Raw genomic sequence first — 16,468 nt, 5'->3', positions numbered from 1 at the left:
GTATCTTGTGAAATCAGGTGAGTAAAGGGCTAGGATTTGCTGTGATGCCTCTTGTTATGGAAGAGCTATCCAGCATGTCTGGGCTCCGACATATCCCTCTTTCAGAGCGAATGCTTTAATCTGAACCATATTAAAATGTCTTGAAGATTTGTCATGGTCAAATTTAACCCTGCAAATAAAATTTTAATTTTAATCATTTATATTAACAAGTATTTTCCTCCTTATTTTGGTTTCCGAAAACAACACAGTATTTATTATATTAGTGATAGTCAAAGATCAGTAGTGCAAATGATTCAGCAGCTGACTCCTATGCTGCATTTCCCAATAGTGTGTGCTTAAAGAATTGCAATCCCTACTCGGCTCCTGGCACCCATTTGAAGATATGCCGGCAATTGTTGCAAGGTGTAAAACAGAGACATTGTTGAATTCTTTCTTCCCTGCTGCCGTCACATTTCAAAGACAACCCAAAGTAATTGAATGAAAACTTTTATTATGGGAAAATATACGAAACAATCTAATACAAGGCATGCTGTGTGGTCCAGCAGAACAGCAAGAGCGACAGAAATCAAGACAGCAGCTGTAGCTATGGCTCCACGTGTTAAAAAAGTGTCTTTCCCCGATGGCTCTGCTTCTGAAACAATTTTGGAAATCACCAACTGGTGTTCAAATCCTGTAAAGGAAAAAAAAAGAAACGTGAACATTACACACTGCGACCAGCTGATCCCTTTCCCAATTCTTTGGGGATAAACCTGTCTTAGTACAGTAAAATTAATGGTGAGGTTTTCATTGGATACCATGTGTCAACATCAAGAGCTCCCAGCCCAGATTGCACTCAATGTGAAAGGGAGGTTGGTTGCAGGGAGTAAATCTCCTCTGCCTACCCCCAGATTTGTCAATGTAACTTCAAACATTGATGGAGTGGAAAAAACACAAAGGAGATTCGCTCCGATAATGCTTTATCTCAATTAAGTGCCCAATGCCAATTTCAGTGCCCTCTGCTGCATTTATCAATCCCCCTGCAATCTGAGTGAACTCCTCCAGTTACATTGTGAATTACAATGAATGTATAAGGACGAGCCAGCCAGCCCAACAGTTGGGTTAGTGTTGATGCTCTACACAAGTTTCCTCCCACTATTTACCTTTATGTCACTTTATCAACATATTCTTTGATTCCTGTCTCTCGCGTCTCCTACATCATATCAGGAACTACACTTTAGAATTACCTCATTAACGAGCTGAGGTGATTCATGAAAGCCCCGTCTTCTCAACCTTGCCCCTCACCCGAAGTATGGTGATCTTAGATCACCACCAATCAGCTCTCTCCCTCAAAGGAGAAAGCTGCCTATGGTCATCTGGGACTATGGTGACTTTATTAGTTTATTAACTGTAAAGCTCTTTGAGATGTTCGGTTGTGAAATTTGCTCTAGAAGCTCAAGTATATTGTTCCTTATCTAACTTCCCTTTAAAGGCAGCAGGTAAGTGGGGCCAGTTTTTATGTTATTTGGCTGACACCCATTGGACAGGGAGAAAATCTACACATACATTTTGGAGGCTTTCAACTGGCAGACTGAAATAAGAAATTGGAATAAAGATTCAAACAATAGATGTTTAGTCTGTCAGGAAGACAGGATGTGCAGCCCAGGTGGAAAACATTCTTTAAAAAGGAATGAACTGTTTGAAAATTAAAGCGGAATAAAAACAACAGGTGCAGGTATAAAAGGTTCTTTGAATTTTTAACCTGCTAAGTGTTAAGTGGACTTCACCACAATAAGTAATAGTGGTGCCACCAGACATCTCCAACACCAGTAAAGATAGAGAGTTAAAAATCCCCTGGAGAAGTTGCTCAAAAGAAATACCACAGGTAACAAATAAGTGAAGGCCAAAGAGCAATAGGAGCTCCGTCCTGTGGGAGCAGTGTCTGGTATTAAACCACATAGAAGCAGTACAGCGTACTTACTGTGCATTCTTCAACTCAAGAACGGATGTCACCAACTGTGCGTCTTTTGAAGAAAAAAACCAACTGTTACAATGGTGACCAATGTTAATGGCCACCTGCTTTAGGTTTTAGAACTATGAATATCAGGAATTTGGGAAGGCAGGGGGAGGAGATGAAGTAGGGGCTGGGAAGAACTAGAGGATCAAACGAGAGGGAAGACATTACAAGATGTCTGTCTGCTCTCCCCTCCACCTGTAGCTGTGGCACTGCGGTCTCAGCGCCAGGGACCCGGGCTCGATTCTGACCTCAGGCGACTGTGTGGAGTTTGTACTTTCTCTCCGTGGGTTTCCTCCGGGTGTTCTGGATTCATCCCACATTCCAAAGATGTGCAGGTTAGGTGGAATGGCCATGATAAATTTGCCCTCGATCGATTTATGAGCATAGGTGGGGTTTGGGCCTCGGTCGGGTGCTCTTTGAGAGGGTCGATGTAGACTCGATGGACTGAATGGCCTCCTTCTGCACTGTAGGGATTCTATGTTGACTCTTGTGGTGACAGGATTCCACGGCTTTCCTCTGGTGCTGGCTTGAAACGTTCATTTTTTTAATGTGCCAGACTGGGTGGCTAATTCCAGGCTAACCGTGCCCGTGTACATGCTTCATGGGTAGCAACGGAAACCAATAACCCTATCCTAATTCTTACCTCTGTCACTCCCCCACCCCATGCAGTAGGGCCACCTGCATAACTTTCCCATGGCCCCAATACTACCACCCATGGCTGAGGCCAGCCTGTCCAAATGAAAGCTGGAATCAGACGCAGACCCTTCCTGGTGTGTGCATCTCAGCTAAACAGCAAGGAAGCCCTTCATGTAGTCAATAAATAAACATTCTGGGTTCTTATCTTTAGTTTCTTCACAATGAATCTTTAATATTCCAATGGTATTTTGTTTAAAGAGGCTGTGCTCACTGCTGTTCCAGTAAAATATTTACAAAATTGAACTGAAAGGAATGTTACTTCTTCAGAATGGTCTGGTTTCATCAAATGCTTCTGAATAATATGAGGGACTACAGATCATTTCCGCATTGGTAACTCAGTGGAACACCTGGGTTGACATTCAAAGCTGTCGACATTTGGGCTGAAATACCAACAATCCCCATCTTCAAAAGACTGGCAATTAGCTAACAGCATCAAGAACAGCCTCCTTTCAAATCTGCTGACCAGCAGAAATTGAGCAGGCCAAAATAGGAAATAATCCAAGTATAAATGCGGCTGAAATACCTCAGGGTCACATGAACACTCCTAATTTAAGAGAAACTCGGGAGGCTGCGGTAGTGCTGAGCAATAATTTACTGAGATGGATGGACTAATGTGACATGGGTGACTTTGCTTGTTTGTTTTTGATCTGGTGATAAGCAATGGATCTGGGTGATTTGCAAAGGAAAATAATCCCCAGTTCCCACCACTTGTGCACTTTAGTGCATCAATTGCAGGAATGATAAATATGGCACCAGATAATAGTGGAATCCACTGAGACACTTCACACTGATTCCACCCTCCCACCTCCAACATTGAGATAGTCTGGATAATCAGGAGATAGCTTTTGAGAGTTGGCTCCCAGCAGGAATCCTGACTGGTACTTACCCTTTCTTGTTCCTAGGTTTCAATTCCTCTGCAGCATTACGCAGGAAGATGTAATTCTTCTTCTGTGGGTTAAAATATTCATGGCCCTGAAAACGAGACGTTCAAATGTTTTAATTTTATTTATGTTTTGATAATTTTTTCCCCTCCAATTAAGGGGCAATTTAGCGTGGCCAATCCACCTACCCTGCACATCTTTGGGTTCCACGCAGACACTAGGAGAATAAGCAAACTCCACACAGATAGTGACCCGGATCCGGGATCGAACCCGGGCCCTCAGGGCCATGAGGCAGCAGTGCTGACCACTGTGCTACCGTGTCGCCCCCGTTCAAATGTTTTTATAACCGATTAATCAACTGAACTCTACTGACAGCAAAGTCTCTTTAAAGTAAAAGTACACGGTGAACAGTGTATTATGGCAGCCATGTTGGGTGGCCACTGGACAAAGGGAAACCCTCCGGAGCGCAGGTACCCGGCATCTATGAGAACTGTGACTGCGGCCATTTTGGATGGCTCCCTAACAAAGGGAAAGTTTGGAGTGCAGGGGCGCATCCACAAGATAAACATGTTTGATCCTGCAGGAGGTAGGTGGAAAATCCTCCCCATCAGGATAGTCACCTGGAACGTCAGGGGACTTAACGACTCAGTGAAAAGTTCCAGGGTCTTCGCCCATCTGAAAAGTATGAAAGCTGACAGTCTTCCTCCAACAGACACACCTGAGGGAGGGACTGAATGCTGGTATGGAAGGCTGGGTGGGACAGACCGACCATTCCTGCTAGGAGACGAGAGCTAGGGGGGTAGCCATACTGTTAAATAAGAGGACAATGTTTATGGCGACGAGGACGGTATGTCATCGTCAGTGGTGTCCTGGACGGGGCACCAGTGGTCCCGGTCAATGTGTACATTCCCAACTGGGACGATACGGAGTTTATAAAGAAGAGAATGGTGGAAATCCCCGACATAGATACGCACCGACATCATGGAGGTGGGGGGGTGAGGAACGGGGACGACTTTAACTGCGTACAGGACCCATGAACAGACAGGTCGAATGTGAAAACAGGGAGGACCTGTAATATGGCAAAAGAACTCGGCATATTTATGGAGCAGGTGGGGGCAGTGGACCCATGGCGGTTCACCCACCCAGGGGAGACAGAGGTCTCCTTGTTCTCCCAGGTACATAACTTATACACCTGGATTGACTTCTTTGTAGTGAGGAAATCAGTGTTTCCAGGAATAGCAAGAGTGGAATACTCCGCAATCGTGATCTCCGACCACGCTCCACATCACATGAATGTGAGGTTGGAGACAGGCTGTGCCCAACACCCCCCATGGAAGTTGGACACCGCCCTCCTGGCTGCGAGAAAATATCACAGGCCATAGTTGAGTATATTACCAATAACCGGAACGGGGTGGTCTCACCCTCCACTCTCTGGGAGGCGCTGAAGGCTGTGATGAGGGGGGAAATTATTGCTACAAATAATAAGAGATAGGGAAGAGAGAGCAACTAGGCTACAGCTAATCAACTCCATACTGGAGGTAGACCGGCAATACTGTGAGGTCTGAGTATCGAGCTCCTGGCAGAGAGGAAAGCTAAAAATGGACTTCGACCTGCTCTCCACGAGGAAAGCAGTGTACCAACTCTGCCAGGCACAGGGGACCCTGTACGAACACGGAGACAAAGCCAGCCGCTTGCTGCCTCACCAGCTGAGAAAGCTGGCAGCCACAAGGGAAATAGTGCAGGTCAGAAACAGCAAAAGCAAATTAGTAGCGGAGCCGGATAAGGTCAGCAAGGCATTCAAGGCCATCTACCAGGGGCTGTGTACCTCCGAGCTCATGAAGGGGACTTGGGGATGAAAATGTTTTGGACACATCAGTTGTGGGGGGGGGGGATAGGAAACGGGGGCTGCAAGCAACACCACAACTGGGAAAGTCATGGAGAACATCACCTCCATGCAGGCGGGGAAGACATCGGGACCAGATGGATTCCCGGTGGACTTCTACAAAAATGTACGGCAGCACTGGCCCCCTGCGGGAGACGTTCACGGACTCGCTGGCAAGGGGCACTCTGCCACCTAAACTAGCACAAGCTTCAATCTCGTTGATACCCCAAAAGGACAAAGACCAACAGAGTGCGGGTCCTCCAGACCCATTTCGCTGCTAAACGTAGACGTGAAAATACTGGCCAAATCCTAGCCAAGCAACTGGAGAACTGCGTACCAGAGGTGGTGGCAGAAGACCAGATGGCTTTGCAAGGGTAGACAGCTAACATCGAACATCAGGCACCTGCTGACCGTGATAATTATCCCACTCAGAGAGAGAACACCAGGAGTGATGATATCTCTGGACGCAGAAAAGGCCTTCGACGGAGTCGAATGGAAGTACCTCATAGAGGTACTGGAGTGGTTCAAGCTTAGAACGGGGTTCAGTGCCTGGGTGAAACTCTGTACAGCGCTCCCATGGCGAGCATACGGACCAACACCACCAGCTCCAAGTACTTCCAGCTGCACAGAGGCACAAGGCAGGGATGCCCACTGTCCCCGCTGCTGTTCGCCGGAGCAATCGAGCCACTTATGATCACGCTCAGAGCGGCGAAGAACTGGAAGGCGATCCAAAGAGGAGACAGGGAGCACAGAGTCTCGCTCTATACAGATGACCTGCTCCTCGCTCTTGAAAGAGTTGGAAACCCTCTAGGTCTACAAATTCAAACTGAGCAAAAATGAGATTTTCCTGTGAACCTGCAAAGGGGGAGGGGCAGAGCTGGAGGGGCTGCCATTTAAACCATCCCAAAACAAATTCCGCTACCTGGGGATCCAAATTGCCCATGACTGGACACAGATCCACAAGTGGAATCTGACCAGCCTGGTGGAGGAAGTTAAAAAAGACCTGTAGAGGTGGGATGCACTCCCACTCTCCCTGGCAGTGAGGGTGCAGGCGGTCAAGGCAAATGTACTACCCAGGTTCCTCTTACTGTTCAGATCCATACCGATGTACATCCCTAAGGCCCTTTTCAACTCAGTGGGGGTGAGAAGAACCCAAGGATCTCCAAAAAATGAGAAGTATCGGGGGCCTAACCCTCCCAAACCTGCAACATTACCACTGGACATCATCAGAGGAAAGAGTAAAGGGATGGATAAATGAACCTGAGGCCGAATGGGCAAGAACGAAGGACTCCTGCACAGGGACGTCACTCTGGGTCCTGGCCACGGCAGTGCTCCCATCCCCACCGGTTAGACACTCAAATGAGCCCAGTGGTGATAGCCACACTCTGGTCATGGAATCAGCTACAACAGCACTTTGGTTTAACCGAGATGTCCATTAAGGCCCCCATCTGCAACAACCACAGGTTCGCGCCACCAAAATGGACACCACCTTCTGAAGGTGGAGACAGGATATGGGGACATTGACAGTTAGGGACTTCTACACAGACAACAAACTGACAACACTAGAGGAACGGACAGAGAAGTTCTAACTGACCAGGGGAAACATATTAAAGATATGCAAGTCAAAAACTTCTTACATAGGGAAACAAAGACATACCCAAGACCACCGCAACAATCGCTATTAGAGGACCTACTGGACCCGGACATTCTAGGGAAGGGAAACTGCGGGGACGTGTATGGACGACTATTGGGAAGGGTACACTCACCACTGGATGAGACAGGGAAAAATGGGAGGACCACCTAGGTTTGATATAGGTGGGGACTCTGGAGCGAAACACTGCACAGGGTCAACTCCACCTCCACGAGGCTAAGCCGAATGCAGCTGAAAGCGATGCACAGAGCTCACTTAACCAGAGCCCGAATAAGTAGGTTCTTTCCAGAGTTGGAGGACAAATGTGAACAGTGCCAAAGAGGCCCGACAAACATAGCCACATGTTCTGGTCATGCCGCAGACTTGTTGGTTCTGGACAGCCTTCTTTGAGGTGATGTCCGAGATTGTGGGATGAGGATGGAGCCATGCCTGGGAGTTGCAGTCTTTGAGGCATCAGACCAGCCAGAACCTTTTATGGGGAGGAGGGCTGGTGCCTTGCCTTTGTGTCCCCCAGTCGTCCACTAGAGAATCCTGCTCGGCTAGCAATCAGCAGCACCATCCAAAGCTGCGGACTGGCTGCCCGACCTATCGGAATTTCTCCAAATGGAGAAAATAAAATTTGCCATCGGGGGTCGGAATAGGGCTTCCACAAAACATGGGAGCTATTCACCAATCTGTTCCAAGACCTGTTTGTGGCCAACAGCCCATAAGCCAGAGGGAGTGTGTGTGTGTGGGGGGGTGGGGGGAGGGGAGGTAAGTGGTAAAGTGGAGGTGAGAGGAATAGTGGGTTTGGTTTGGGGTGGGGGGGGGGGGATTGCGGAGTGAGGCTCTGCATAGGGTTAGCTGCACCTCCTCGTGTGTGCAGTTAAGTTTAATACAGTTCAAAGTGGTGCATAGAGCGCATTTGACACTAGTACCTATGAGTGGTTCCTTCCCAGGAATAGAGGATAGATGTGAGCATTGTTCAAGGGGACCAGCGAACCATTTGCACATAGAAAATACAGCACAGGCCGTCCGTGCGCGGCGATGACCAGCTAAGTCGCACGTTTCGGCAGCTCCCGGTGGAACGGACTTTTGGGCTCTTAATAAGAGCCCCAACGGCAATTTTAACGGCTAGAAGCACTGTGCGGTAAACCAGAAGGGAATCCCCCCTGGAAACGGATGGAAAAAGGAGAGGGAAGTGGCCAGATTGCAGTGGATCCTTTGGAGCAGCGGCAAGGAAGGCAAGCAAGAACCAAGATGGCGACGGAAGGTGGCAGTTTAACATGGGGCCCTGAACAACAAGAGTTTTTGAAATGTTGCGTGGAAGAACTTAAAAAGGAAATGAAGAAGGAGCTGTTGGCCCCGATATTACAAGCGATCGAAGGGCTAAAGGATGAGCAAAAGACCCAGGAGCGGGAGCTTCGGGTCGTGAAGGCAAAGGCTGCCGAGAACGAGGACGATATACAGGGCCTGGTGGTGAAGACGGAGATGCACGAGGCACACCATAAACGATGTGTGGAAAGACTGGAGGTGCTGGAGAATAACGCGAGGAGGAATAATTTAAGGATTCTTGGTCTTCCTGAAGGTGCAGAAGGAGCAGACGTCGGGGCATATGTGAGCACGATGCTGCACTCGTTAATGGGAGCGTAGGCCCCGGCGGGTCCGCTGGAGGTGGAGGGAGCATACCGAGTGATGGCGCGAGGACCGAGAGCAGGAGAAATTCCTAGAGCCATAGTGGTGAGATTCCTCCGTTTTAAGGACAAAGAGATGGTCCTTAGATGGGCAAAGAAAACTCGGAGCAGTAGGTGGGAGAACGCGGTGATCCGCGTATATCAAGATTGGAGTGCGGAGGTGGCGAGAAGGAGGGCGAGCTTTAATCAGGCCAAGGCGGTGCTTCACAAAAAGAAGATGAAATTTGGAATGCTGCAACCGGCAAGACTGTGGGTCACATATCAAGGGAGGCACAACTACTTTGAGACGGCGGATGAGGCATGGACTTTTATTGTGGAAGAAAAACTGGAATAAGCGGGTTATTAAAAAAGAACGTTTGAAACAAAGTGGATGAGTTTTATGTTATTAATCCTGCGATGCGGTAACTTTTCTCTCTTCCACAGGTGGTGGTGGAGGGAGGAAGGGAGGTGGAGGAGATGGGGCGTTGGCCATGGGGGGCGGGGCCAAAAGGGAAGCGCGGGCTTTGTTCCCGCGCTATGATAATCATGGCGGGAATAGGGAAGCAGGAAGGAGGGGGCGTCGCACGGTGCGAGCCGAGGTCACGGGGGGAAGCCGAGGTCGGCCAGAGTTTGCTGACTTCTGGGAGCAACATGGGGGGGGGGTGTAACTACGCTAGTGGGGGATCTAGCGGGGGGGGGGGGGGGGGGAGTTACTGGGTTGCTGCTGCTGGGGAGAGGGGGGAGCCGGGATGGGGTGGGGTGGGCGGGAGGGCACCGCCTTGGGGGGGGGGGGGCAGCTGCGTGGGAACCGGGTGAGGAGCTGGAAAAAGGGGATGGCTAATCGACAGGGGGGGGGGGGGGGGGTAAAAAGCCCCCCAGCCCGGTTGATCACGTGGAATGTGAGAGGGCTGAACGGGCCAATAAAGAGGGCACGAGTACTCGCACACCTTAAGAAACTTAAGGCAGACGTGGTTATGTTACAAGAGACGCACTTGAAACTTATAGACCAGGTTAGACTACGCAAAGGATGGGTGGGGCAGGTGTTTCATTCGGGGCTAGATGCGAAAAACAGGGGGGTGGCTATACTAGTGGGGAAGCGGGTTATGTTTGAGGCAAAGACCATAGTGGCGGATAGCGGGGGCAGATACGTGATGGTGAGTGGCAAATTACAGGGGGAGGCGGTGGTCTTGGTAAACGTATATGCCCCAAATTGGGATGATGCCAATTTTATGAGGCGCATGCTAGGACGCATCCCGGACGAGAGGTGGGAAAGTTGGTAATGGGGGGAGATTTTAATACGGTGCTGGAGCCAGGGCTGGACAGGTCGAGATCCAGGACTGGAAAGAGGCCGGCTGCAGCCAAGGTGCTTAAAGATTTTATGGAGCAGATGGGAGGAGTAGACCTGTGGAGATTTAGCAGACCTAGGAGTAAGGAGTTTTCATTTTTCTCCGATGTCCACAAAGTTTATTCGCGAATAGACTTTTTTGTTTTGGGAAGGGCGTTGATCCCGAAGGTGAGGGGGACGGACTATACGGCTATAGCCATTTCGGATCACGCTCCACATTGGGTAGACTTGGAGATAGGGGAGGAAACAGAAGGGCGTCCACCCTGGAGAATGGACATGGGACTAATGGCAGATGAAGGGGTGTGTCTAAGGGTGAGGGGGTGCATTGAAAAATACTTGGAACTCAATGATAACGGGGAGGTCCAGGTGGGAGTGGTCTGGGAGGCGCTGAAGGCAGTGGTTAGAGGGGAGCTGATATCAATAAGGGCACATAAAGGAAAGCAGGAGAGTAGGGAACGGGAGCGGTTGCTGCAAGAACTTCTGAGGGTGGACAGGCAATATGCGGAGGCACCGGAGGAGGGACTGTACAGGGAAAGGCAAAGGTTACACGTAGAATTTGACTTGCTGACAATGGGTACTGCAGAAGCACAGTGGAGGAAGGCACAGGGTGTACAGTATGAGTATGGGGAGAAGGCGAGCAGGTTGCTGGCCCATCAATTGAGGAAAAGGGGAGCAGCGAGGGAAATAGGGGGAGTGAGGGATGAGGAAGGAGAGATAGAGCGGGGAGCGGAGAGAGTGAATGGAGTGTTCAAGGCATTCTATAAAAGATTATACGAAGCTCGGCTCCCGGATGGGAAGGAGAGAATGATGTGCTTCCTGGACCGGCTGGAATTTCCTAAGGTGGAGGAGCAGGAGAGGGTGGGACTGGGAGCACAGATCGAGATAGAGGAAGTAGTGAAAGGGATTAGGAGTATGCAGGCGGGGAAGGCTCCGGGACCGGATGGATTTCCAGTTGAATTTTATAGGAAATATGTGGACTTGCTTGCCCCGATACTGATGAGAACCTTTAATGAGGCGAAGGAAAGGGGACAGCTGCCCCCGACTATGTCGGAGGCAACGATATCTCTTCTCCTAAAGAAGGAAAAAGAACCGCTGCAATGCGGGTCCTATAGACCTATTTCCCTCCTAAATGTAGACGCTAAGATTCTGGCCAAGGTAATGGCAATGAGGATAGAGGATTGTGTCCCGGGGGTAGTCCATGAGGACCAAACTGGGTTTGTGAAGGGGAGACAGCTGAATACGAATATACGGAGGCTGCTAGGGGTAATGATGATGCCCCCACCAGAGGGGGAAGCGGAGATAGTGGTGGCGATGGATGCCGAGAAAGCATTTGATAGAGTGGAGTGGGATTATCTGTGGGAGGTGTTGAGGAGATTTGGCTTTGGAGATGAGTATATTAGATGGGTACAGCTGCTGTATAGGGCCCCGATGGCGAGCGTGGTCACGAATGGACGGGGGTCTGCGTATTTTCGGCTCCATAGAGGGACGAGGCAGGGATGTCCTCTGCACTGGCGATTGAGCCCCTGGCAATAGCATTGCGGGTCTCCAGGAAGTGGAGGGGAGTACTCAGGGGAGGAGAGGAACACCGGGTATCTCTTTACGCGGACGATTTATTGGTGTATGTGGCGGACCCGGCGGAGGGGATGGCAGAGATAATGCGGATACTTGGGGAGTTTGGAGAATTTTCAGGATATAAGCTGAACATGGGGAAAAGTGAGCTGTTTGTGGTGCATCCAGGGGAGCAGAGCAGAGAAATAGAGGACTTACCGCTGAGGAAGGTAACAAGGGACCTTCGCTACTTGGGGATCCAGACAGCCAAGAATTGGGGTACATTGCATAGGTTAAACTTAACGCGGTTGGTGGAACAGATGGAGGAGGACTTCAAGAGATGGGACATGGTATCCCTGTCACTGGCAGGGAGGGTACAAGCGGTTAAAATGGTGGTCCTCCTGAGATTCCTCTTTGTGTTTCAGTGCCTCCCGGTGGTGATCACAAAGGCTTTTTTCAAAAGGATTGAGAAGAGTATCATGAGTTTTGTGTGGGCCGGGAAGACCCCGAGAGTGAGGAAGGGATTTTTGCAGCGTAGTAGGGATAGGGGGGGCTGGCGCTACCGAGCCTGAGTGAGTACTACTGGGCCGCCAACATCTCAATGGTATGTAAGTGGATGGGAGAAGAGGAGGGAGTGGCGTGGAAGAGATTGGAGAAGGCGTCCTGTAGGGGGACTTGCCTACAAGCCATGGTGACGGCGCCGTTGCCGTTCTCACCGAAGAAATACACCACAAGCCCGGTGGTGGTGGCTACTCTGAAAATTTGGGGGCAATGGAGACGGCATAGGGGAGCCTCGGTGTGGTCCCCGATAAGAAATAATCATAGGTTTGCTCCGGGGAGAATGGATGGGGGATTTGGAACATGGCAAAGAGCAGGAGTAACACAATTGAGAGATCTGTTTGTAGATGGGACGTTTGCAAGTCTGGGAGCGCTGACCGAAAAATATGGGTTGTCCCAAGGGAACGCATTCCGGTATATGCAACTGAGGGCTTTTACGAGGCAACAGGTGAGGGAATTCCCGCAGCTCCCGACGCAGGAGGTGCAGGACAGAGTGATCTCAAAGACATGGGTGGGGGACGGTAAGGTGTCAGACATATATAGGGAGATGAGAGACGGGGGGGAGATTATGGTAGACGAGCTGAAAGGGAAATGGGAAGAAGAGCTGGGGGAGGAGATTGAGGAGGGGCTGTGGGCTGATGCCCTAAGTAGGGTAAACTCATCGTCCTCGTGTGCCAGGCTAAGCCTGATACAATTTAAGGTGTTACACAGGGCGCATATGACTGGAACACGGCTTAGCAAATTTTTTGGAGTAGAGAATAGGTGTGCGAGATGCTCGTAAAGCCCAGCGAATCACACCCACATGTTCTGGTCATGTCCGGCACTACAGGGGTTTTGGGTGGGGGTGACAAAGGTGCTTTCGAAGGTAGTGGGGGTCCAGGTCGAACCAAGCTGGGGGTTGGCTATATTTGGGGTTGCAGAAGAGCCGGGAGTGCAGGAGGCGAGAGAGGCTGATGTTTTGGCCTTTGCGTCCCTAGTAGCCCGGCGCAGGATACTGTTTATGTGGAAGGAAGCCAAGCCCCCGGGTGTGGAGACCTGGATAAATGACATGGCAGGGTTTATAAAACTGGAACGGATTAAGTTCGTCCTAAGGGGATCGGCTCAAGGGTTCACCAGGCGGTGGCAACCGTTCGTCGAATACCTCACAGAAAGATAGAGGGAATGGAAAAGAAGAAGACAGCAGCAGCAGCCCCGGGGGGGGGGGGGGGGGGGAACCAGAGGGATTCTCAGGGATGTTAATATATAAGTATAATATGTATAGGTTGTTGTTATAGATAATTGTATATTGGACTGTTAAAACATATTTTTGGAGAATATTTATCTGGGACAAGGCAGTTGCCATTTAGTTTTGTTTTTGTTTATATATTTATTTCTTGTTTATAAAACTGGCCATTGTTATTTATATTGTTATATTACTGTGTAAAGGATACACAATGTACTGTGATGGTTGGCCAAAAATTTTCAATAAAATATTTAAAAAAAAGAAAATACAGCACAGAACAGGCCCTTCGGCCCACAATGTTGTGCCGAACATTTGTCCTAGATTAAGATTGTACTATTTGAGGATTAGAAGTATCATCTGCAGTAGCACTGAACTTCTCAATAATTCCTACACAGAAGGAATCTTCTAAGCTATAAACATCAAGATCATTATCAGTGCTATCACTTTTAAAAGTTTCTGCAGTTGTGTCAACACTTCTTAAATTCATGTGTTTTGATCTTGCCCCAAGATGGCTCCTTTGTTGAAACAATGCCGGAGATTTTGGGAGTTAGAGTGGAGCCGTGCCCAATGGTGGCGATCTTTGGAGTGTTGGACTTGTCAGGGCTACAAGAGGGGAGGAAGGCTGATGCCTTGTCCTTCGCCTCTCTAATAGCCAGGAGGAGAGACTTGCTCAGATAGAAGGCACCGGCACCGCCTAAGGACAGCAAATAAAGGAGGTGGATAGTCAGGGGATACTTTTAGAAAAGTTGTGTAAATTTGCTAGACTATTCTGTGTGAGATCATGGACACATATTTATGAATAAAAATATTTTAAAAAAAGATCTCCTTGATGCCATATTCGGCCGAATGCTGCCCCGAGTTCAAGGGCAATCACTCTCACCTCACTTCCTGGAGTTTAGCTGTTTTGTACATAGAACATAGAAAATACAGCACAGAACAGGCCCTTCGGCCTACAATGTTGTGCCGAACCTTTGTCCTAGATTAATCATAGATTATCATTGAATTTACAGTGCAGAAGGAGGCCATTCGGCCCTTTGAGTCTGCACCGGCTCCTGGAAAGAGCACCCTACCCAAACTCAACACCTCCACCCAACACCAAGGGCAATTTTGGACATTAAGGGCAATTTATCATTGGCCAATTCACCTAACCTGCACATCTTTGGACTGTGGGAGGAAACCGGAGCACCCGGAGGAAACCCACGCAGACACAGGGAGGACGTGCAGACTCCGCACAGACAGTGACCCAAGCTGGAATCGAACCTGGGACCCTGGAGCTGTGAAGCATTGTGCTATCCACAATGCTACCGTGCTGCCCTTAAGAACAAATAAATCTACACCATATCATTTTACCGTCATCCATGTACCTATCCAATAGCTGCTTGAAGGTCCCTAATGTTTCCGACTCAACTACTTCCACAGGCAGTGCATTCCATGCCCCCACTACTCTCTGGGTAAAGAACCTACCTCTGATATCCCTCCTATATCTTCCACCTTTCACCTTAAATTTATGTCCCCTTGTAATGGTTTGTTCCACCCGGGGAAAAAGTCTCTGACTGTCTACTCTACCTATTCCCCTGATCATCTTATAAACCTCTATCAAGTCGCCCCTCATCCTTCTCCGTTCTAATGAGAAAAGGCCTAGCACCCTCAACCTTTCCTCGTAAGACCTACTCTCCATTCCAGGCAACATCCTGGTAAATCTTCTTTGCACCTTTTCCAAAGCTTCCACATCCTTCCTAAAATGAGGCGACCAGAACTGTACACAGTACTCCAAATGTGGCCTTACCAAAGTTTTGTACAGCTGCATCATCACCTCACGGCTCTTAAATTCAATCCCTCTGTTAATGAACGCGAGCACACCATAGGCCTTCTTCACAGCTCTATCCACTTGAGTGGCAACTTTCAAAGATGTATGAACATAGACCCCAAGATCTCTCTGCTCGTCCACATTGCCAAGAACTCTACCGTTAACCCTGTATTCCGCATTCATATTTGTCCTTCCAAAATGGACAACCTCACACTTTTCAGGGTTAAACTCCATCTGCCACTTCTCAGCCCAGCGCTGCATCCTATCTATGTCTCTTTGCAGCCGACAACATCCCTCCTCACTATCCACAACTCCACCAATCTTCGTATCATCTGCAAATTTACTGACCCACCCTTCAACTCCCTCATCCAAGTCATTAATGAAAATCACAAACAGCAGAGGACCCAGAACTGATCCCTGCGGTACGCCACTGGTAACTGGGATCCAGGCTGAATATTTACCATCCACCACCACTCTCTGACTTCTATCGGTTAGCCAGTTCGTTATCCAACTGGCCAAATTTCCCACTATCCCATGCCTCCTTACTTTCTGCATAAGCCTACCATGGGGAACCTTATCAAATGCCTTACTAAAATCCATGTACACTACATCCACTGCTTTACCTTCATCCACATGCTTGGTCGCCTCCTCAAAGAATTCAATAAGATTTGTAAGGCAAGACCTACCCCTCACAAATCCGTGCTGACTATCCCTAATCAAGCAGTGTCTTTCCAGATGCTCAGAAATCCTATCCTTCAGTACTCTTTCCATTACTTTGCCTACCACCGAAGTAAGACTAACTGGCCTGTAATTCCCAGGGTTATCCCTAGTCCCTTTTTTGAACAGGGGCACGACATTCGCCACTCTCCAATCCCCTGGTACCACCCCTGTTGACAGTGAGGACGAAAAGATCATTGCCAACGGCTCTGCAATTTCATCTCTTGCTTCCCATAGAATCCTTGGATATATCCCGTCAGGCCCGGGGGACTTGTCTATCCTCAAGTTTTTCAAAATGCCCAACACATCTTCCTTCCTAACAAGTATTTCCTCGAGCTTACCAATCTGTTTCACACTGTCCTCTCCAACAATATTGCCCCTCTCATTTGTAAATACAGAAGAAAAATACTCGTTGAAGACCTCTCCTATCTCTTCAGACTCAATACACAATCTCCCGCTACTGTCCTTGATCGGACCTACCCTCGCTCTAGTCATTCTCATATTTCTCACATATGT

The 16,468-nt window shown here is 48.9% G+C and overlaps 1 protein-coding gene across 2 annotated transcripts in view; it reads right to left on the bottom strand.

Annotated features, from left to right (window-relative positions):
• Positions 1-473: 473 nt before the first annotated feature.
• rae1 (ribonucleic acid export 1) overlaps positions 474-16,468 on the bottom strand; it is a 58,969-nt gene continuing 42,974 nt past the window's right edge. Inside the window, exons 12-14 of one of the 2 annotated variants that reach the window (XM_072514525.1) lie at positions 3,576-3,661; positions 1,958-2,000; positions 474-670 (exon numbers count right to left, since the gene is read on the bottom strand). In XM_072514525.1, coding sequence (XP_072370626.1) covers positions 1,973-2,000; positions 3,576-3,661 — 114 coding nt within the window. In that variant the 3' untranslated portion in view covers positions 474-670; positions 1,958-1,972. The remainder of the gene's footprint in view (positions 671-1,957; positions 2,001-3,575; positions 3,662-16,468) is intronic. The other variant, XM_072514526.1, reaches the window with a different exon arrangement.

This window comes from Scyliorhinus torazame, chromosome 8, assembly GCF_047496885.1.
Source record: "Scyliorhinus torazame isolate Kashiwa2021f chromosome 8, sScyTor2.1, whole genome shotgun sequence".
NCBI lineage: Eukaryota > Metazoa > Chordata > Chondrichthyes > Carcharhiniformes > Scyliorhinidae > Scyliorhinus > Scyliorhinus torazame.
This window is presented reverse-complemented; position numbering and strand designations above follow the sequence as displayed.